Source organism: Brachyhypopomus gauderio, chromosome 20, assembly GCF_052324685.1.
Source record: "Brachyhypopomus gauderio isolate BG-103 chromosome 20, BGAUD_0.2, whole genome shotgun sequence".
Lineage (NCBI taxonomy): Eukaryota > Metazoa > Chordata > Actinopteri > Gymnotiformes > Hypopomidae > Brachyhypopomus > Brachyhypopomus gauderio.
This window is the reverse complement of record NC_135230.1, coordinates 7,699,873-7,722,031: the sequence shown is the minus strand read 5'-3', so window position 1 is coordinate 7,722,031 and position 22,159 is coordinate 7,699,873. Positions and strand designations below refer to the sequence as shown.

General features: G+C 41.8%; 1 protein-coding gene and 1 long non-coding RNA gene across 2 annotated transcripts; both read right to left on the bottom strand.

Annotated features, from left to right (window-relative positions):
• Positions 1-60: 60 nt before the first annotated feature.
• LOC143484374 (uncharacterized) lies at positions 61-1,851 on the bottom strand. The gene is made up of 5 exons (XR_013122623.1): positions 1,786-1,851; positions 1,559-1,615; positions 1,253-1,352; positions 1,117-1,156; positions 61-990 (listed from the first exon to the last, which is right to left on the bottom strand). It is a non-coding gene; the product is annotated as an uncharacterized LOC143484374 (long non-coding RNA).
• Positions 1,852-9,234: 7,383 nt separating this feature from the next.
• Positions 9,235-14,636, bottom strand: gja8b (gap junction protein alpha 8 paralog b). The gene is made up of 2 exons (XM_076983072.1): positions 14,375-14,636; positions 9,235-10,473 (listed from the first exon to the last, which is right to left on the bottom strand). The coding sequence occupies exon 2, from the start codon at positions 10,456-10,458 to the stop codon at positions 9,388-9,390; it is 1,071 nt and encodes a 356-aa protein (XP_076839187.1). The 5' UTR covers positions 10,459-10,473; positions 14,375-14,636; the 3' UTR covers positions 9,235-9,387.
• Between the last annotated feature and the right edge of the window lie 7,523 nt (positions 14,637-22,159).

Genomic DNA, 22,159 nt, shown 5'->3' with positions numbered 1-22,159 from the left:
TAAAAAATATAATAAAAAAATAAAAGCATCACAATGGCAAGTGTAGGATGAATAGTATGATTGCAGCGTGATGATGAGGACACAATACTTTGAGGTAGCAGTGGTTTTGAACTTTTATTCTGTTTTCTTTTGGGACAGTTTTATTTCTGAGGGGACTTCATAAGTGTGGATTTAGTTTGATGACTTGTGTGTATATATGTGGCTGGAGGTCTTTACAGGGGGCACTGGATAGGATCTCTCACAACATAACCTATTTTAATAATGTCAATGCCAGTTCTTTTCAAATTGCAATGCTTTTGCATGAATAAGGCATTACAAGTTGGTAAACTGTCTTTTTGTATCTAAGATCAGGAAGAGGAAAAGAAAAAATGATAATAGTAGCAAACTCAAAGCAAAGCTCCAAACTAATCATATCGTGCAATCTTAATTTATGATACCTTTAACAAATATAATATTAACAAAAAAATTTTAATGTACTGGGAATAACAGGAACAAATCTGCTTCATCTTTGATTGAGGGATCAATCTGCTTCATCTTTGATTGAGGGATCAATCTGCTTCATCTTTGATAGAGGGATCAGTCTGCTTCATCTTTGATTGAGGGATCAGTCTGCTTCATCTTTGATAGAGGGATCAGTCTGCTTCATCTTTGATTGAGGGATCAGTCTGCTTCATCTTTGATAGAGGGATCAGTCTGCTTCATCTTTGATTGAGGGATCAGTCTGCTTCATCTTTGATTGAGGGATCAATCTGCTTCATCTTTGATTGAGGGATCAGTCTGCTTCATCTTTGATTGAGGGATCAGTCTGCTTCATCTTTGATAGAGGGATCAGTCTGCTTCATCTTTGATTGAGGGATCAGTCTGCTTCATCTTTGATTGAGGGATCAATCTGCTTCATCTTTGATAGAGGGATCAGTCTGTTCCATCTGTTCTCTGTTGGTCAGACCTCAACTGAGAATAGACGACCGTGGTCTCTTGCTCTGCAGAAACCTTAAAAAAGTTTTAAAAACAATGCGGTCTATTATTTGTATATGTTATAAAAACAAACCAGAAACATAAAATGGACATAAATATGTAAATAAATGTAAATAGAAAAGTCTGTCTCTATCCTCTTACCTCTACCTTGCGGTGTTCAGTACTCAGTGATTGATTTCTTCTGCAAAAGTAGCATTTCAAAGTTTAGCATATTATGCAAAGTGCTGAATGTTGTTAATAACATGTTTGCTTGTGTCTGTGTGTACGAGCAATTCACCGTTTATATATTTGTTTGAAGATCATGATTAATATATACATGATAACTAGAACAATGGAAAATACCAGGAACAGCACGATGATTGACACATGAGGTCTAACTGGGAGAGACAAGAAAGAGATGCAAAATGACCAACAGCCAGAGAACAGGTAAGCAACGTTCACGTCTGGGTAGTCTGGCCTGATGTCTGGGGCTACGAAACTTTCTACTGCAATTTATGGCTTCGTCTGTCACACCAGAGGGAATCTGAACCAGATTATAATATTCATGAATCTTCGTTGTATGTCTGTTTGACAGTGAACTTACCAGTAGCCGTAGGACTTGTATCCATATTGTTTGTTGCATTTCCTGTCAGGCTCATGACTAAAGAAAACAAAAAATATTTTCTTATATAGAAGCAACATCACATTAAAAGAACATTTCATTTAACACCTTCAGTGCTCAACAGTGGTAGTTAAGTCATTCAGTCCATAAAACAATGATTCTAAAATTGACATTAAACATCTCTATAAATATTTACATGCATAACATACCTGTAATCACAAGTCCATGTATGGTGTTTATTACAAAAACTAACTGCAGAGAGTTTTAAGTATGTGTTAAACTTCCTATACAGTGAAAGGAAATGGGGGTTTTCACATTAATAGAACCACCAGATAGTAGAAGAGAAAAAAACAAACAAGAAGTTGATATAAATTCACCAGACACTTATCAAGAACTGATGACTGATGAGGCAGGATCAACTGTGCTTTGTGAATGTTGTCAATTCAGCTAAGTGAGCATTTTTTACTGACTGCAAGTGATTCAACCAAAACTGATCTGGAATCAGCTGAAAGGGATAAAAAAGTGACACACAAGTTGAAATAAAATAAAACAAAAGCATCTCAATGGGGTTGAACGTAGAAATAATAAATTGTAGTAAAGTACACACATAGACACGGGATGATTCAGATAGAGGTTCTTCATCAGCTGTGCAAAGTGCATTTGAACTTAATTAGGATAAAGACTCACATGTGAGAACACGTGAGTGCTCAATCAACTGAGCAGACCAATCAAATGAGACATCCTTGGGAAACGGTTTGAGCCACACTGATTAAAAGGCAGAGGAAACCAATCAAACCACTGTTGTGCCAAGGCGTAAAGCACAGATCAACACTGCTGAGAGGACAGGAGGCATTCGAGCACATCAGGAAGAAGGTGGTGAGAGTCCATCAGTGTGGGGAAACAAAGACCATCTCCAAAAGACTCCAGCTCCATCCATCCACTGTAAGAGAAATCATTTACAAATGGAGGACACTCAGCATCACCACAACTCTGCCCAGGAGTGGACGGCCATCAAAACGTACACCAAGAAGTGTCATAATTATGGTCACTGAACAGCCCGATTCCTCCGTCAGGAGTGTCTGTGTGTGTGTGTTTGCCTGAGTCCATATGCGTTGAAGTGGGTGTCTGCTATTTGTGTCACCTGTCTCTCGTGTTGTCAGTGTTGTGCATTACATGAGTCTTGATTGTATTTGAGTATTTAGGCGTGCGTGTATGTCTACGTCTTTGTCAGTTCTTGTTTGATGTCATGTGAACCATCTTAGTATTGTCGTCTGTTTCAGAGATATGCATGCGAGTGAAAGACTCAAGTTGAAGTTGCACTTAAGTCGCCTATAAAAATACTTTCGACTCAACCTCGTCCAAAATATCTTGTGAAAAGTAAATCGGTCTGTGGTGGCAGCTTGACAGTAGGGGGCGCTGCCTCCATCAAATTATCCAGAGAATAAATGCTATATAAACTTATGTAAATTATATAGTGTATTATGATACTAGCAATACTGGCCATTACCGTTACTGGCCATTATCACAAAAATGATGAGGAGGTTTCTGAGACATTACATGTATACCATACACTACCTGTGTATAGACCCAACTTAATGGGTGTCTAAGGCTCCGTCCAAAATGGCATACTTCCCTCCTATACAGTATGCCAAAGCAGTACACCATAAAGGGTAGTATGTACACACATACATCTCTAACAGATATAAACCCACAACCCAAACAAAATGGCAGCCACTTCTTACTCACCGTGTGCACACAAAACCACTAGTATATACGTGTTTAGCCTACTATATACAGCACAAGGGGCAAGCAAAGGGTCAGAACAAGAGCTTCGCAAATGAGCTGGCTGGGTCCTCTTGCTTCCCCCAGCCGAGGGCGTAACACAGTATGCACAAAAATATGGATACAATGTCATTTTCTGTCAAGTATTCACACTGACAAGATCTCCTGACGGAAAAAGCAAAAAAGCTCGATGACTGAGCGTGGTAGGATTGTTGAGCTGCATACGCAAGGCCTCTCACAGCGTGCCATTTTGTATTTATCTAAAGATCCTGAGAGTTATGGAACAAAAGTCGAGTGGTCTACTCAAATTAATTTCACCGGAGCTGCAGGATCCCATTGGCTGTACGTCAAGACCCTGGATGATCCTGGACCCACATGAAGGCCGTTACTGGTGCAGCTCAGTGGCCAGCAAACGGCATCTGCAGGGTTGCCAACTCTCACGCATTGAGCGTGAGACACACGCATTTGACCGTCTTCACACGCTCTCACGGCACACTTCCGATTTCTCACACTGAAAAAAAAATCTAGTTTATATATCTCTGATCTGTATCTATGATTCAATGAGTTACTAGTTCGCTCTGTCGCCAACCACTGGCGATTGATCGATCGCGATATAATGCTTAATTTGTCTCCATTTTACACCCCACCCGGTAACAATTTACGTTCGCCACCCCCTCCAGGTTCAAATCTCACTCCAAGCGATCTTGAAAAGTTGGCAACCCTGCATCTGTGAGGGAAGGGCTTCAGCAGGGCTTCTCAACAGGACAATGCTGAAGTTCACGATGCCCATCCGACATAGGACTTCATCCAGGAGAATAACGTTACGTTTTTGGACCATCCTGAGTGTCCCCTGATCTAAATCAGAGAACATTTGGGGGTGGATGGCAAGGGAATCAAAAATGGACATCGGTAAACTAAAAGCTTTATTATCCATGGTGCAAACAACTTAAAGACTCAGCCCACACGTCAACAATGAAGAGGCAGGTGACCCTTTACGCAGTTCAGTAGCGTGGTGACTTGCACAAGGAAGGCCGACTTGAGATGTGAGGCAAAGGCTCATCAACGTGCAGAAGGAATAATTATGGGCCAGGTGTTAGTAATGTGGCGATTGTGACCAGGGGAGTGGTTTGCTGCCTGAGGGCGTGTGACAGACTGAAGTGTGTTTGGGAGTCAGTGCGCACATGCGCCCTCTAGTGGCTACCAGGCCAGCTCACAGCGACACCTAGAACCTTCTTAAGATCCAACACTGCAAAAGGCAAATTCTTGCAATTAATTAACTGGTCTTGAGATATACAGGAGAGTATATAAAACAGTTTTCCATCTCCTGTCCCTAAGCTTATCCTGACTTGAGACTTGGACTCTAGCCAAAAGACTATTTTGCGACTTTTGAACATCTCTGGTCTGTTTAGTCTAGCACAAAGCGCTACTTCTGCTAATAAACTATTCCTTTTAGTTTGAGCAACGTGTTATCTCTGCTTTTGAAGAGGTGAGTGAAGCGATGAGAAACTGCTGCGGGCAGCGATCAGTGATTGGGTGATTGGGAATGCAGAAGTGATGGTGACGTGTGATTGGTGCTGGTGTGAATGGATGACGCACTTTGTGACGAATGGGGTGTGACCAATGAGCAATGACTTATCTGTTGTGAATTTTAGCTAAGTAAAAATTCAATCACTATGCCTTGTGTGTGCTTAAAGCCTATATACCTGAATTAATTAAAGATACACTTGCAGACAGGGGCGGACTGGGACAAAAAATCGGCCCTGGCATTTTTGGACCAGACCGGCCCACTCACACTCGATAACGCTTTTCACACTTTTCAGTTTTTTGAATGTGTATACCAACAGTTTACAAAATTACCATTTTAAAAAGTGTAATTTCCTTTAATTTCTGTACATTGTCCCTAAACACCTCCATAAAAACTACCAAACATTTCCCCTTCCTACCAAGCATAGCCTTAGCCTAGCCTACTACTCACCCCACAAATATTAATAGTATAATAATGAAAATAGAATGCTGCCTGCTGAGTGACTTAGTACTGTTTTTGTTGGTGAATGGAGGTTTTAAAAGTGTTCTCACATTTAAGACTATTTAGTTCAGAATGGAAGACATAAAAGTACTAAAATAGGTTTATTTTCTCATACAGTCAGTGTACACAAAGTCTTATAATAGAGGTAAGGACGTTATTCACTTATTTTACCTTTTGCATTTACAATACAAACTAACTCGGCCATAGAACATTAGCCAAAATGATTTTATTGATGTTTTATCAATTTATCAGATTTGGCAAAGGGTTTGGTTGCTTAACCCTACTCATTTTATAGCTGCTCTGAAAGGAGTCAGGCTTACCGCACGTTCTAGTACATGTTTCTGTCCACTGGCCACCGCCACCACTGTCATCAGCCACGGGAGCTGATGAAGGCCCTGCTGTGGCAAACATTTGAGTAATTTTTATACATTTGGCAGCGTTTACTTGAAGTTCAAGCTTCTTTTTTTGTCGTAGTTTCTCTGCACCTCCTTTGCGCTTTTTCTCCATCTCAGATACTCACATACGTTATGTTAATCAACGTTAGATTGCACTACGCACCGGCTCATGGAGGAGGGGGTGTTTGATGATATGATTGGTGCAGCCAGGGGCGGACTGGGACAAAAAATCGGCCCTGGCATTTTTGGACCAGACCGGCCCACTCACACTCGATAACGCTTTTCACACTTTTCAGTTTTTTGAATGTGTATACCAACAGTTTACAAAATTACCATTTTAAAAAGTGTAATTTCCTTTAATTTCTGTACATTGTCCCTAAACACCTCCATAAAAACTACCAAACATTTCCCCTTCCTACCAAGCATAGCCTTAGCCTAGCCTACTACTCACCCCACAAATATTAATAGTATAATAATGAAAATAGAATGCTGCCTGCTGAGTGACTTAGTACTGTTTTTGTTGGTGAATGGAGGTTTTAAAAGTGTTCTCACATTTAAGACTATTTAGTTCAGAATGGAAGACATAAAAGTACTAAAATAGGTTTATTTTCTCATACAGTCAGTGTACACAAAGTCTTATAATAGAGGTAAGGACGTTATTCACTTATTTTACCTTTTGCATTTACAATACAAACTAACTCGGCCATAGAACATTAGCCAAAATGATTTTATTGATGTTTTATCAATTTATCAGATTTGGCAAAGGGTTTGGTTGCTTAACCCTACTCATTTTATAGCTGCTCTGAAAGGAGTCAGGCTTACCGCACGTTCTAGTACATGTTTCTGTCCACTGGCCACCGCCACCACTGTCATCAGCCACGGGAGCTGATGAAGGCCCTGCTGTGGCAAACATTTGAGTAATTTTTATACATTTGGCAGCGTTTACTTGAAGTTCAAGCTTCTTTTTTTGTCGTAGTTTCTCTGCACCTCCTTTGCGCTTTTTCTCCATCTCAGATACTCACATACGTTATGTTAATCAACGTTAGATTGCACTACGCACCGGCTCACGGAGGAGGGGGTGTTTGATGATATGATTGGTGCAGCTCTGTGTCAGTAAAGAAAATAACCAATGGGCTGCATACCAGCGTGTTTAAGGACCGGTAAACTCTCGCGCTGACTTTTTTTTTTTGCCAAATGCATTATGCAGGCAGCAGGAGCATCGCGAAAGGTGTGTTAATGTGATTCGCCAGACCAGTGTCAATCAGCCTGCCTCCATCTGAATCGGCCCACTGATCTACTTGTTTTATGGGCCGGTCAGACCAATATATAAATAGATAAAAAAGTGTCAGGACTGTCGGCCCAAATAGCACGTCGGCCCACCGGGAAAATGCCCGGTATGCCCGATGGCCAGTCCGTCCCTGGGTGCAGCTCTGTGTCAGTAAAGAAAATAACCAATGGGCTGCATACCAGCGTGTTTAAGGACCGGTAAACTCTCGCGCTGACTTTTTTTTTTTGCCAAATGCATTATGCAGGCAGCAGGAGCATCGCGAAAGGTGTGTTAATGTGATTCGCCAGACCAGTGTCAATCAGCCTGCCTCCATCTGAATCGGCCCACTGATCTACTTGTTTTATGGGCCGGTCAGACCAATATATAAATAGATAAAAAAGTGTCAGGACTGTCGGCCCAAATAGCACGTCGGCCCACCGGGAAAATGCCCGGTATGCCCGATGGCCAGTCCGTCCCTGCTTGCAGACCTATGTAAACTGCCTTGATGTGCCATGTAGACTTTTATGGCTATTACATTGTATTGAATGGATGAAATGATGATGAATGATTCATCCAATGGTACAATGAACAACTACACACCCATAAAACAAATCTCTTAAAAAAGTGCATGAAGAAAAGTGAACTGAATCTGAATTTAATTGAATCTGCATGGAAAACATCTCACTGAACTGTCAGTGTAGCCAGAGTGTCTTAGATTAAGTGGTCAGTTGCTTGATGATGGAAAAAGTTTTTGAAGATTGTTGAAGATCAGTGCAGCATTTGACAGTGATGAGGGCTTTTCAGATCATTTTAAATCTATATCATAGTGTCTGTCTAAAATTAACATTGTGTTTTAAAATTCTGATAAAAAAATATTAATAATAGGCCTACATATTTTATTTTACATTTTATCATTTGCTGTATTGCATTATTGTGAATATAAACTTTATTGTAATCATGAACTTTAAAGCATTTTGAGAATGCCAAATAAAAATAAAAGTGCAACAACAATATTATTATTGCTGTTGTTGTGTATGGAAGAGTGAATGATGACAAACGGGTAATGTAGATACAGGGCAGAAGAGGCTACTGAATCTGATGTAATTTTTTATTTGTGTCTTTTAAAGGATGCTGGTCACAGTGCAGATTAAAGCATTGATGTCGATTTACACTGACAGTGGTGAGTGGAGTGGTTTGTTTTCAGAGTTTGCCTAAATCTGGGAGGATCGGGTCTAAACGGTGTTTACATCCCTTTACATGAAAGAGATAAGGAACTGCACTTTCACTCTCCAGCTATATGCAAATAAAATCAGTGACTGCTTAAAATTTGACATGAGCTCAAAGAAAAGTCATAATTATCTGTGGTTCCAAAATTCTTATTAGATGCTGTACTTGTAGTAAATCTATATAGAATTTGAAGAAAACAAGTAACAAAGTGTTTTAGAATTAAGTGCACTTAATAAATCACAGAGAAAGCCTTGGAAGACTCCCATGAAATCATTTTCATAAACTAGCTATCTGAAATAGCCATACACAAGTGACATCAGACCAAGCATATTTCCTGTAAAACATGATAGATCTCTCATTCCTCTTTCAATGGGAATTTTTATTTATTTATTTATATATGAAAACTGTCCAGTTGTCATTAATGTTCGATGTTTAAAAGCGTGTGTATTGTGTCAACTGTACAAAGCGCTAAATTGGCTTTAACTTTATCAACATTAGGGTGGCATGAACAGAAAAACTAGGCAAAATTTGGCCCACTTTTGCCCATATAGATACTTATAGTTTCATTAGCTGGATGAAATTGGAACTCAGTAGATGTTCAAGTAATTTTTTGCTACACGTACTGGCTAGAAGCAAAGTAAATACGCAGAGAAAAACAAACAAACTGATCAGTTGTTGTGTGGGGTAAGTTACTGAGGTGAAAATTTTGTTACCCTGACAGCATTGCAGAAATAATCCGCTTATCAAAATAATATAAAATATGACATACATAATTTACCTAAACAGCTAATCTGAAAAATGTAAACATTAGAAGTGTAAACTACTTAGATAATTAAAATTCCAGATAAAAATTTAGATTTTTGAAAAGAAAAAAAAAAACAAAATTTTCTTGCTATTTTTTGCACATTTTTGCTTATTTTCTTATAAACTTTTACTTCTTACTGATGAGAATCTCTCAAATCCTTTGATGAACAGCACATAAAGTGTTTCTTGTGAAAAAGAATTGCACGTTTTTTCTCCTAAACTCTTTCAATATAAGAATTTGGAATTTTGTGTGTCACTCTGATGGCTCTCTCTTTCTCTCTCTTTTCGTTCCTAAACCAGGTCTGGAGGTTTACACTGTCAAGTCATCTGACCTTGCTCGACTGCTTGCTCTGCTCAGACTGCTGAGGGGCCTTGTGTCTTCTATTGTATCGGGGGCATCCTTGTCCTCGCCTTCCCCCGGATCACCACTGGCTCTGATCTGCCCCGCCATGGTCGTCTGGACGTAGGAGGGCAAGGTCTCGTCGTACGCCTTTGATGCGTCTTGCTGCTGGGGCAGGCGCCCGGCCTGCACGCCGACCACCTCGGTGAGGGGGAAGAAGTGTGAGGTGGTCTTATCTTCCTCCAGCAGTTTGTATCCCTTGACCTTCTGGACAGACGTCATGGCCGCAGAAGACAGGCTCTTCTCGGCCGCCCCGGGCGCCTGCTCCGCCAGGGCCGGTTTGCGGAAGACGAACGGGAACTTCTTCACACCCAAGTGGACGATCTCCACGAAGTTGAGGAAGAGCGAGACGCAGGACACGACCAGCATGAAGACGATGAAGACGGTCTTCTCGGTGGGCCGGGAGACAAAGCAGTCCACCGTGTTGGGGCACGGCCAGCGGCTACACTTGTACAGCGGAAGGATGCTGAAGCCGTACAAGAAGTACTGGCCCACCACGAAGCCCACCTCGAAGAGCGTCTTGAAGACGATGTGGCAGATGTAGGTGCGTAGGAGTGTGCCCTCAAGCCGGAACTTCTTACAGCCTTTGGGGCTGGCCTCCTTGGCCGTGCGCACGCTGCACCGGTCGGACGGCCGCTCCTCGCCGGCCTCCTCGCGCTCCCGCCTCTTCTCCTCCATGTGCACGTGGTGGACGGCGTGGCCGACGTACACGAGCGAGGGCGTGGACACGAAGATGATCTGCAGCACCCACAGGCGGATATGGGAGATGGGGAAAGCCTCGTCGTAGCACACGTTCTCGCAGCCCGGCTGCTGCGTGTTGCAGACGTAGTCCGACTGCTCGTCGCCCCACACGAACTCGGCCGCCGTGCCCAGGATCAGGATGCGGAAGATGAAGAGCACGGTCAGCCACACCCGGCCAATGACGGTCGAGTGCTCGTTCACCTCCTCAAGGATGTTACCCAAGAAACTCCAGTCTCCCATGGTCCAGGACTAGCACTGAGAACACAGGAGAGCAATAACGACAGGGCTCAAATGAAGCAGTGACACCGGTTCTGCCCAGTTACCTCGATTGTAAAATGCATTGATATCAGAAAATGTGCGAGTTAATAAAATTAAAAAAGCATCAAACGAAAGCAGCAGACTTAAAATAAAAACTTTAGTTAAAAACAAAGCCTAAGTTTGATTTAATCATGCAATCTGTTGCAAAGGTTCTGCAGTTAAAAAAGATCAGTTTTCAGTTTGAGTTTAAGATGAGTGACTCTATTCATAACCCATAGGTATACACCAAAATTAAACCATGTCACTTTGCATTCCCAGGCAAAACACTCACAGCCAAAATTAAGAACTGCCAACAGCAACAAAAAAATCTCAACAACAATCCCAGGCCCAAAAGGATCCTTCATGAACAACCAGCGAGTCGTTAATGTTACCAAAAGGGCCACCTGCCACCGCTTCACGTCCCAGGACGCTTCCTCTCGGCACCCTGCGGGATGAAGTGAGTTTTTTCGCCCCCTGGTCCCCACCTAAGGGCCCCTCAGCCGGTCGCACCACTGAGCAGAAGTGAATGGATCTGGACTGATGGCTGGTTTTGAGTTTGCTATGATATATAAGCCGGGAGCCCGACGGCCTTTATTTGGTGGGAGCCCAGCGGTGACGTGCGGGACAATGGGATCCACAATCACAAACGGGAACGTGTGTGACAGCAGTGTTGGAAACGAAAGCAGTTTTGGTACTGTAGACTGCAAACAGTTTATGTTAGTTACAAGTCCTAAACAGAACTCTTTTTGTTTTAATTAAAAGAAAAATGTGTGTGTTTGATGGGCTGGTATATGTACCAGTTTTAAAGGTGAGTGAAAGGTTGACATGCACTGATTGACAAAACATGCCATGAGACACATTTTAAACTTTGTTTAAAGTTGATACTAAGTGTAGTGTGAGTACACAGTGTGTAGTGTGTAATATTGTGACTGATAGAAAGCAATGCTATGAAAAATACTTCCTTAAGCTTTATGTTCTGCTAATATGATGTAAAATGAACAAAAATAAGGCATATATGTAGAGGTTTTTTTGCATGGGAAAAGTTCCCTATGGTGAAACTCTACAATAAAAACTTTTTTTTAATTGCTCTATAATATAAACTATTACTTTACAACAGAAACTGTTATTCCATAATATAAACTATTATTCTATAATAGAATAAGTTTCTCCCAGTGATGAAACTTATTTGTTTCTATCAGTTTGATCTCTCTTGAAGAAAAAAAGAATCAACCAATCTAAATGTTAGATTTCACCTTATATCAGTGGTACAGGTCAACTGGGGTATGAAGTAGGATAACATAAAACTAAGAATCATCTGTTGATGGTCTGAAAAATCATGTGTTTAATAGCCTTCAAATCTCCAAAGATAAAGGTTTGGGAGACTTCTCTGGCATTTGCAGCAGTACAGGCTGAGTAGCTGAAGTAGACAGGTTTGTATTTTACAGTCTGAATGGACATCATCTCATCCAATAGCAACAGAGAATCTGTAATAATAAAGACGATGTTAACTTGAAACAGCGCAGAGAGCATCAGGATACTTGGAGACATAAATGCACACAAAGCTATGTGGTTAGCACACACGTACAACACTGATGAACCCACTGACCTTGAACCCTTGGCTGAGGGCACCAGCAGAGATTGTGAGTAAGAACTCTCCATCATTTATTGTGTGGCAGTAATTCAAGATAGCATGTATTTTGCAACATAGTAGTTTGAAAATTCTCTAAATATATCCTGATTAATTAACAGAGATTAATTAACTAGCAAAGTACTCTAAACATAAAGGCCAAAGGCAAAAAACATACTGCATGTGTCTCAAATAGCCTGGTTCATTCAGCATCTTTCCATTACAAAGCAGTGATCTTGTCTAATTGTAAAACACATTAACACATTAACTTCACTGCCTCAGGCTCCTGAACCTCCTCCACATCTTTTCAGTACTTTTAAAGTTAATTTAGAGCCCGCTTTGAGCTCCAAGTTCCCATAGAAGCAGCATGATCTCTCTGAACCCGCTAACTATTAGCATGCATGTTCCCATGGCGACACCCGCTCTTTAAAGGTGCTACTTGTTGATGTTGTAGGCTCTGTTGGCCTAAGCCACCGGCGCTGTGGTGAATAGGTGGCGGGATTCCACACAAAGCCATGATGTCATGGCGAAACGCGCCGGGTGCTTTGAACGTGCGCGCTGAGGCGTGATCGTGCCAGTGAGGGAGGCTATGGGCCGCCCCGCCCTGGCAAACGTTATCTCACGGCCATCTGCCTACGTGCCGTCACGTTGCCCGTCTCCTGCCTTTCGGGGAACGAATTAGCTGACGACTCTAAAATGATGGGGAGGGTGCAGGGGGCGGGTGCAGGGGGCAGGTGCCGTTGGCGACGGGGAGGACCAGGGAGGATTCAGCCTCTGCTGTCTCTCTGTGCTCAGGAAAGAAAACGTTGCATGTTCACGGAGACGTGGGAGTAGCTGTTCAGGGAGATCACAGGGTTAATTTGGTTTCCTGTTTGGCTGCATGTTTCTCTTTCCGGCCTGCAATCACACCGGAGAAGAAGCAATATATTTGTTTAATCAGGCCATCGCAGAAATTGCAGCAGAGTATTTTTGTGTTTTGATTGTTCCCAGTTTAGTCTGGACAAGCGCCTGTATGTGTGTGTCTCCCTGTATGTGTGTGTCTGCGCTTTGGTGCTAATGATGTGTCCTTTTGCCTCTTTAACAGGCACTATATCACTCAATGTCAATGATATATTTATTAAATTAAATATTTAATATCTAAATTTTGCTTCAAGTCATCACAAGGCTCACTATGGAATGTCGAGTTTCTTTCTTCCTGCTCTTCTATGGTATCTCCATTCATCTCTAACACACTGCTAGTGTTTTGAATCCTCCTCTGTGTGTCTCTATCTTCTCTGGTCTTTGTGCATACCAAAGATACCAATTACAAAAAGGAGGATTTAATTCAGTCCAGTTCCATTCCACATGAGGTACAGAGCACAGTATCCATGAAGCTGATTATAACCCTCACATCTCTTCCCATTCTATGCACAATGCACCCATAAAGCTCCATTTTACACCAGAATCAGATCAATTTATATAGTGCTAACTTTGTCCATAATAATCAGTGATTCCTTGTTCAAGGGCACTGAATAACAGAATTCTCCATTAGTTTCCCCAAGTACCACTAAGTTCACTGTTCCGAGTTCTCCATTAACTTTCCCTGTTATTTACACGCATGTCCATTTCATCTACATTTCGATGGGGCATTTCTTATTGATCCCCTTAGTGGAGACTCTTCTCTGTTTTTAACCCAACCAGAGTGAGGAGGACAGAGTGTTGGAAGACATGGAATCAAACCACCAACCATCAATGAACTAAGACCTTAATTTGCATTATTAGCAGTGTTGGGGAGTAACGAATGATATGTAACGACGTTAGGCCTACATAATTTAATTACAAAAAAAAGTGTAACTAATTCGTTACAGTTACAATGAGAAAATATGTAATTCAGTTAGTTACTTCTGGAAATATTAATAATTAAAATTTTAGTTACATTTTAAAAATATAAACAAAAATATGCAAAATATTTAATTCTATTTTTAATTGCTTTGCGCCCTATATCGCCGTTTCCCGCTTGTTTCTGTGCTGAAGCAGCAAGCGCGCGGTTCAGTTTCAGCTTAAGCAGCAATAATGACAGATGCCTTCAAGCACTTGAAATTTACGGAGCATTTCACATACATCAGTGAAAATGGCTCAAATTTAACTGTCCAATGCAAGCAGTGTTTGCCGGCTATCAAGAAGTTGTCCACGTCAAAGCAATCTATGTCAAACCTAAGGAAACATTTAGAGGTGAGTGAGGTAAGTACGTACCCTGAGGTAAGTGCAACTCACTGATAGACGAAGCATGCAGGGAAAACAGGCTATCCGTTGTTTGCGCTACATGTGTTGTAAATAAATGTGAACCACGTGCCACAATCAGCAACTATTTGTGATTATGCCAAGCCTGTGTAAATTTCGGAGTTTGGAGGTTTATTTCCGATTAGAAGGCAACCACTATTGAGGTTGTAAGCGAGCTAACAGCAAGGTATGCTAACTGTCAAACACTGGTTTCCATAGTTAGCTACCTGCTGGGCTAGCTACTACCATTCACTCAGGGTACCCGCGGGTCCTTAAAAAGTCTTAAAATGTCTTAAATTTAGTTTTCCATATTCAAGGCCTAAAAATGACTTTAAATGTCTGGAATTTTATGAGGGGAGGCATTAAATTATTATAAGTGTGTGTTGTTCAGTTGTTCTGGCGCGATGTGAACTTTGCCGAATCTAGCGCTATTGCAGAAAATAACCGCTCCAGGGTCCTAGTGCTAGATTCCTAGCGTTGGAGTATACGGCCTCAACAACGTAAACAATTTTCGTTCGCCAACCCCCCCCCTCAACAATTCTCGTTCACGCCCCCCCCCCGCGGCAACGATGTGGAACACACCTGCATCCCCGGTGATAGTATTATTTTTTCTTGTGAGAGGTATTAAAAAGGTCTTAAAAGTCATTGAATTTGAGATTTAAAAATGTGCAGATACCCTGCATTCACTTGAATGTGTTTGTCCTTTAGCATGCTAGCTTGGTTTACAGGCTAACCAAATGAACTGTTTAAAGTCCTAAACAGGTATTCGTTGGAATCATACATGACTATTATAGACAATGACCGATTGGGAGGGAAAAATAAGTCTGGGCCGGATTTGGGCATGAAACTGCCAGGCTGAAAAAGTGGCCCACTCCAGCCCTGTTTAATGGTTAAATATGCTTGGAATAAATGTGATAAAGACAGATGGAATCATACAGATAATATACAGATTATCCTATACCACTGTAGATAGGGCTATACAGATGTGAATTGAAGAGGAACACAGTACAGATGTTGTGTGGATGGTAAGCAGACCCTCCAGAATTTAGTGATGTTGCGATTTGCAACTTCAACGCAAATTCAAGCAAACCCCGCAAATTCAGGGCGGTGTTGCAACTTCAGCCAATCACCACAACTTTCCCGCAAATTTGACCAATCACTGATGTCGTTTTGATGTGACGATGACAAACTCCCGCCTTACTTCCGTGTATACGTTCAAGAGGAGCAGACTGAAAGCAGCATGAGCGAAGCGAACGTTTCACACTTGCCGACGAAATTAACGGCAAAAGATCGGGAAAAGCACTACATGAAAGCGGGTAAACTTTTTTTTTCCAGTGTTTTATTGTTTCACAACGATGGGTTCATACATGTATTTTCAACAAGTTTAACATTTCTAGTACCAGCCCATCCACTCCAAGTGATTTTTCATAGTCTTTTAAGACACGAAAAGTCCATTTCTGCCACCGTGCTGTTGCACTTCAAGGGATCATTTCAAGAAAGTGAGAGGGATCATTGTGCATTCTCTGTCCCAAGACCTGTGTTTCAGTGGGGCGGGGCATACAAAAACTTGAGAGGGATCATTCCTGCCCAAACTATTCATACCACATAGAGTAAGAGAAATAAAATAATTGCTTGAAGTGTTAAAACCAGGAGTAAAACACAGGATAAGAAGCATAATACCCATAGGGAGATCCAAATAAATGGACAATAAATGGATAAATAACAGGGTTGCCAACTCTCACGCATTGTCTTCACACGCTCTCACGCCACACATCCGATTTCTCACGCCGAAAAAAATATCTAGTTTATTTACCTCTGATCCATATCTATGATTCAATGAGTTACTAGTTTGCCTGTTGCAATGTAATCACAAAAAAAAGCAAAAACAAACCGTAACTTGCATCGCACCCGCGACATCAAACATTTTAGCCCGCAACAATCACAAAAAAGGCCCGCGAAATCCTGGTAGGACTGGGTAAGGTATGGATAGAGGGGAAGGAAAGAATGGTATTTGGGAAGAGTTCAGTAAGGTGACCGCTGTGGGAAAGAAGTGGTTTCTGAACCTGCTTGTGTTAGTCTGCAAACTGTAAATGGTAGAGCCTGGGGGAGGAGCAGAAAAGAGTAAGGCCCGATGACGGGAGTCTGAGAATCTTACATGCCTGGTGCAGGCATCTCTTCTTGTGGACCTCCTGTGATTGCCTGTCAGCAATTCCCTCTCAGCTTGGTACTCTTTTAAGGTTCACACTGTCAGTTCTCAAAATTAAATGTTGAACATGGGTCAATACTCATTTAAACCTTAAAGTAATCAAAAATAATCCAAAATAAATTAGTTACATTACTTTTTAAAAGTAATCGAAAAGTTACACTACAATTACATTTTAAACAAGGTACCTTGTAACTGTAACAAATTTAATTTTTAAAGTAACTTATCCAACACCCAACCAAGTAACTTGGGGAACCAAATCAGTGGGGAACCGTCAGGGCCCTCTACGCCCTCTCAGAGGGCCTAAAATATTCTTAAAACATAAATATTGTGACGGTGGGCGCCAGAGAGACGGACGAGACACGAGTCCGGTTGTTCATACACAGTCACTTTAATTTAACAACAAGTATTGCGCAATCAGCGCACGATAAACACTCACACACAGCACACAACGTGCAGACTGTAGACAACGACGAGCACAGGACACTGCGCGAGCGCACATTAAATAGACAGACCACATTAGCCCCATGTGATTACGAGACGATTCACAGGTGAGACAGATTATCACGCAACATAGCCCTCACCACGGAGTTCCACAGACGCAGACAAAGCACGTGGACAACGTTAACACACGCCCAAAAGGGAGGGGCCGGGGTCCTCAATGTGACAAATATATATAATTTATCCAATTTTTTATCTACTTACAGTTTGACAATCTACATCTAAACAATTACAAAAATATAAGCAAATAAATTATTTACCCATGTCTATTCAATCTGTGTTGGAAGGTGAGGGGTTAAGTGGAAGCCTTTGAGCCTGTGTCTCCCCCTATCAGGACTGTGATGCCCGCTGTTCGTTTACAGAGGGCCTGGCAGTTATAATTCAGCGCAATACCAGTTTCAAATGACAGTAAAATTGACGAATCATATCTTCCCTCTTAGTGGGTGGACTTAACTGTATGATAATTTCCGCCCGCTGTGACAACCCTAGCTTTCGTTAGCGAACCACCGCTAGCTAGTTTCAATTCATTCCTTTGATGCCCTCGTGCGCGTTGTTTACATATTCCGCTTCCGAGGAACACGGAGCTGTGAACCTTATTTTGTTTGGAACCTTATTTTGCTTAAGACGTTATCTAGTACCGATATTGTTGTTTATTGCGTTTCTAAAGCTGTACTGTCGTCTCAGTTTATTTATTTATTTATTTATTTATTTATTGCAGTTAATTAGGAAAGGAAACAAAAATGTAACTCAAGTAACTCTGATAGTGAGTTGCCAGAGTTTTTCTTTTATCAGAGTTGCCCTGTCTGTGATTATTTATATATTTTAAATGTAGTGAGAATTGGTTTAATATCTGTATATCTGCCATCTCATATATTTGTGTGTCTTTCACTGTGGTGGAGCTAGACCTTTATCCTTGGGATGGCCGGAAGAGGGCCAAAGCAATTTTAGGGGGGCTACAGACTACGACAATGAACACACAATCAGTTGCAATCAAAATCTGTAAATGTTAGAATGTTTTTATAACTACTGCATTAATTTAATTCATGTTACTGCACAAAAAGAACCCAACAGTCAACAGATATTACAGATTACAAAATGCAACAGGCTTTTTTCAACAAGACGTGCGGTGCTGTGACATGTCAGTCACCTGGGGGGGTCCAATCAGGTTTGAGGGAGGTCCAGTGCGACCTGGTCCCCTGCTTTGGCTCCGCCTATGGTCTTTCACCCAGAATGTCACTTAAGCCCCTCTGGTCCCAAGCCCTCAGTACTGAGCTTGTGTGCCCCTAAACACTCTGAATTTGTGTCTCTTTTGTCACAGCTCTTTATCTGTGATACAACAAGTACACAGGAAGGAGAATTTAATTATATGGGTTATGAATTTGCACAATAAAGACAAATGTTTATTCATAATCTAACACTTGCAGATGTCCTTTAAGATAAAAAATAAATCATATCCATTTAGTCTATTTCATTTTAAAATGTGTATTTTTACATTTATATTTCTAAATGAAATTTGAATGAAAATATATTATCTGATAACAAAAATATAGACCAAAATGTGCCAAAGCTGAAGTTTATCCTCAGGGGGATCTCTGTTCTTGACAATAATGTATCTGAAGTCTTAAAGTCTGATCCAGGAACACCATCATGTCCATTAAAATAGTGTTTCCCTGGTACTATAAGCCCAACAAATGTCCTTTCCAACAATCTTTAGTGTACCACCATACCCAAGGGATGGGAGGGTGTTTGGTAATCAGTTGTTCCCTCCAATCTGACAGGAAAGGGATCTAGAGGTGATGGTGTGGGGGAAGAGAGGCCTTTAACAACACAATGGAAAAGACTACAGCACCTCACAAAGGGACGTCAAGAAAATGAGTGTTATACCGCCCCGTATAAAAAAGGGGGAAATGTGAAAGAATGTGCTTCACAAGGCTTGTGTGGTAGATTATTCAAGGCCTCGGACTGAAGAAAAACAGAAGAGTTTCAGACAAGACACACTACCTCCCGAGTCCCTGTGGTTGTAACCAGGGATGAGGAATTCTAAAACCACGATCGTGGTTTTGGTCTTTCTGGAAACTTCTCTAAGCCAGGATTCTGTCAGGGATGAGATACAGGCTTGTCTGTAACACCAGGGCGGTGATGGGGGCTCACTTTGTAAGGTGATAACCCTGCTCTCCTGGGTGTTGCTATCACATAGTAACATTTTGCATTGCCAGGACTCCCTTTAAAAATAGGGTGTGGTAATTTGCTCACCACGGTTAACTTCACTCTCTCCTCTGGTTATCATGAAGTTAACAATCTGCATGAGGCCAGCCATTAAAAATATCTCTGCCATATGTCCCTGTTTAGCAAGTGTATTCCAGCAGCTGTGACACTGTTTTAGATTACTCTAAAGGTTTTGCTTGCAGTTGTCTACCCTAATGCTTTAAATTCTATGAGATGCTTCTGCAACAATTATTGCTGTGCCAGAGATTGGTAGAGTTCACGAAGGGGTTTGGTAAAGAGTTCAACTCACTGGGTTACTGCACACTGACAAAATCCAGTGTAGAACTCACTGGACTGGTGCACAGTGACTAAGCCCAATGAAGTTCTTCACTGGACTTAATTCTTGTGCATTAATCCAGTTGGCCCTTTGCCGGTAAGCCAATATACATGTCAGACATATTTTACCACCCCATAAATAAAAGGGGCACTTGGCATTTTTGGAAATATGTCAGACATTGACAGGGAAACATACACATACTGTAAATAGCCCAGTGAAAACATTCCCAGGTCATGCCGGGACAGCAGGCGGGACAGAGTGTGGGAAGGGATGTTATTTAAAAAGGACATTTACAAGTGCAGAGATAAATGTAGACTCTTAGAGAGCTCGTGGTGGGATTGGTGGGATTCGTGAGAACAAAGATGACAATTAAGCATATCAGAATGAAAGGCAGAAACTGATTTAGCAGAGCCATGAAAGTTCAGATTCCTTCACTGTAGACCAGAGAGACCTGCATGTTGTAGCGTTCTTCCCATTGTATTTTGTCACTGCGTCTTTACATACGTTATGAGGTTTGGCACAAAAGCTGAACCGCAAACTTAAAATACTGACTACTGACTTAATCAGAGCATCTTTCGCATTAGCAACATACACCGTATTAGCGTCACATTATATTATTAGCAAATGAAGTTTTCTGACCTCCGACCTTTCAATCATAAACCGGGGTTTAAATGTTGGTTGGTTGATCTGAAGTATCAGCACAACTATTGTCAGGAAGGAGACAATCTAGATAAAGCGTTGTGCTGAGCGTGTAAGGGCAGCCGTCTTTCTGTCTATTGTAGCGCAAGAACAAAAATAAATAAACAAATGGACACAGTAGAGAGATGCTGAGAGAGACTGAGAAAAACGCTAAGAGGTCACACTCCTTTGTCCACGCTAGCACAATGGCAGACGTGTTTGTTTTAGGCTTCCAGGGCCGTAATCCCTTCACCTACTACAACAGCGATGTGGGTCTGACAGAGAGAAACGGACAGAGAAGGGAAAGAGTAGGTCTTTAAAAACACAATGAGCTGCCGCAAGCAGGTCTACACTACAAGACAGGTTGAAGGTGAACAAAGACCATACTCAGGCATGTTCAACAGCAACTATAATATCGTTCGTTACATGTAATATCATAACAAATTAGCATAACACAAGGACAAAAACAGTTGATATTAATAATCTGCAAACCATATCAGTGGGCATATAACACATTCTGCCTGTCCACTTGGCACTGCAATAGGTTCTGAATGTGCACCGTGCCAATGTGAACCCCTCCGTGTCCCGCATGACCCCGTCTGGCCCACGCGGCAGGACCCGTCACTGCCAGCAGGACCAGGCAGAGCAGAAGGCATTTTATCGCATCGCATATGAGCGGCGGCGCTGACATGGAGGAGTGTGATAACAGAGGTGTCTGGAGCAGTCAGGGGTGTCGACAATGAACGGCTGGGTGGTGTGAGTCCACTTCACCCCCAACCACTTCCAAACCTAAAAAAGCGGGTGTGAAATATATATATCTGAGCATTTTTGAGCAACTTGGACCACTTCAGCTTTGTTGATGTTGTAATACAGTATTATAGGTGTAATACTATAATTCATGCATGTCCTACTGATACACCTGCTGAGTGAGCGGGCAGGTATCATTCCCCCGATCGTGATACCAGAACAAATGGCTACCTGTATTCATTCACCATAACGCAAAAAAGATATTTCCTTAATTACAGCTGTGACCGATTAATAAAAAATGAGAAGCACATCCTTTTAACCACTTCATTTTATAAAAGCAGACATGAAACTTTCCCCAGTAAGGTCAAGGGCAGATCAACTGGTAGAACCATAGAGGTGTCACAGTGCCTCTCGTAAAAAGTGAGAAAGATACTGGGGGAAAAAAGGGAACGGAAGAGCTTAATTTTATACACGTGATTGTGAGCCCAGAGCTAGCTGGAGTCACACCACATGACCGTCCTCTCTGTAGTAACACCACATGACTGTCCCCTCAGCCCCACCCAAGGCCAACACTTACCATGTGCATGCAAAAAAACTGGCCCTTAACGATCCATTGAAGTTTATGAAAGACATACTTGTTATCTTAAGGATCATTTTGGGTTTTTTCACTGTTGATTTTTTTTTTATAAGAAGAAAAAAGTTGCCATATTGTGTTTTGGTGAACCAGTATGTGATGACTGTTAGTGTTAAAAGAACACAGCGAACACGGAGTGGCTCCGTGTCCGTGGAGCGCTTTTAGGACGTCAGCGTGGCAGATGTGTCTGCATCACGGTGTGCAGATGGAGTAAACTCAACTACACAACACGAGCTCGCAACGACCAGCTTGGGATTGGGCGCCCTGTGCAGAATTCCCATTGTTTTCCCAATTCAAATCTCACTTCCTCTCCTGATGAGGAGATATTCGCCTCTACACTAAAATAGAGCATTGGGCAAGCAGGCGTAGGGGAGGCATTGTGACTGGGGGAAGGGAAGTGGAGGAGGAGGAGGACAAGAAAGAGGGGGAGAGAGAGGGAGGGGGGCAGAGGGA

Excerpts from the sequence above, each read along its gene's own strand:
- gja8b (XM_076983072.1), bottom strand. The coding sequence starts at position 10,458 with ATGGGAGACTGGAGTTTCTTGGGTAACATCCTTGAGGAGGTGAACGAG.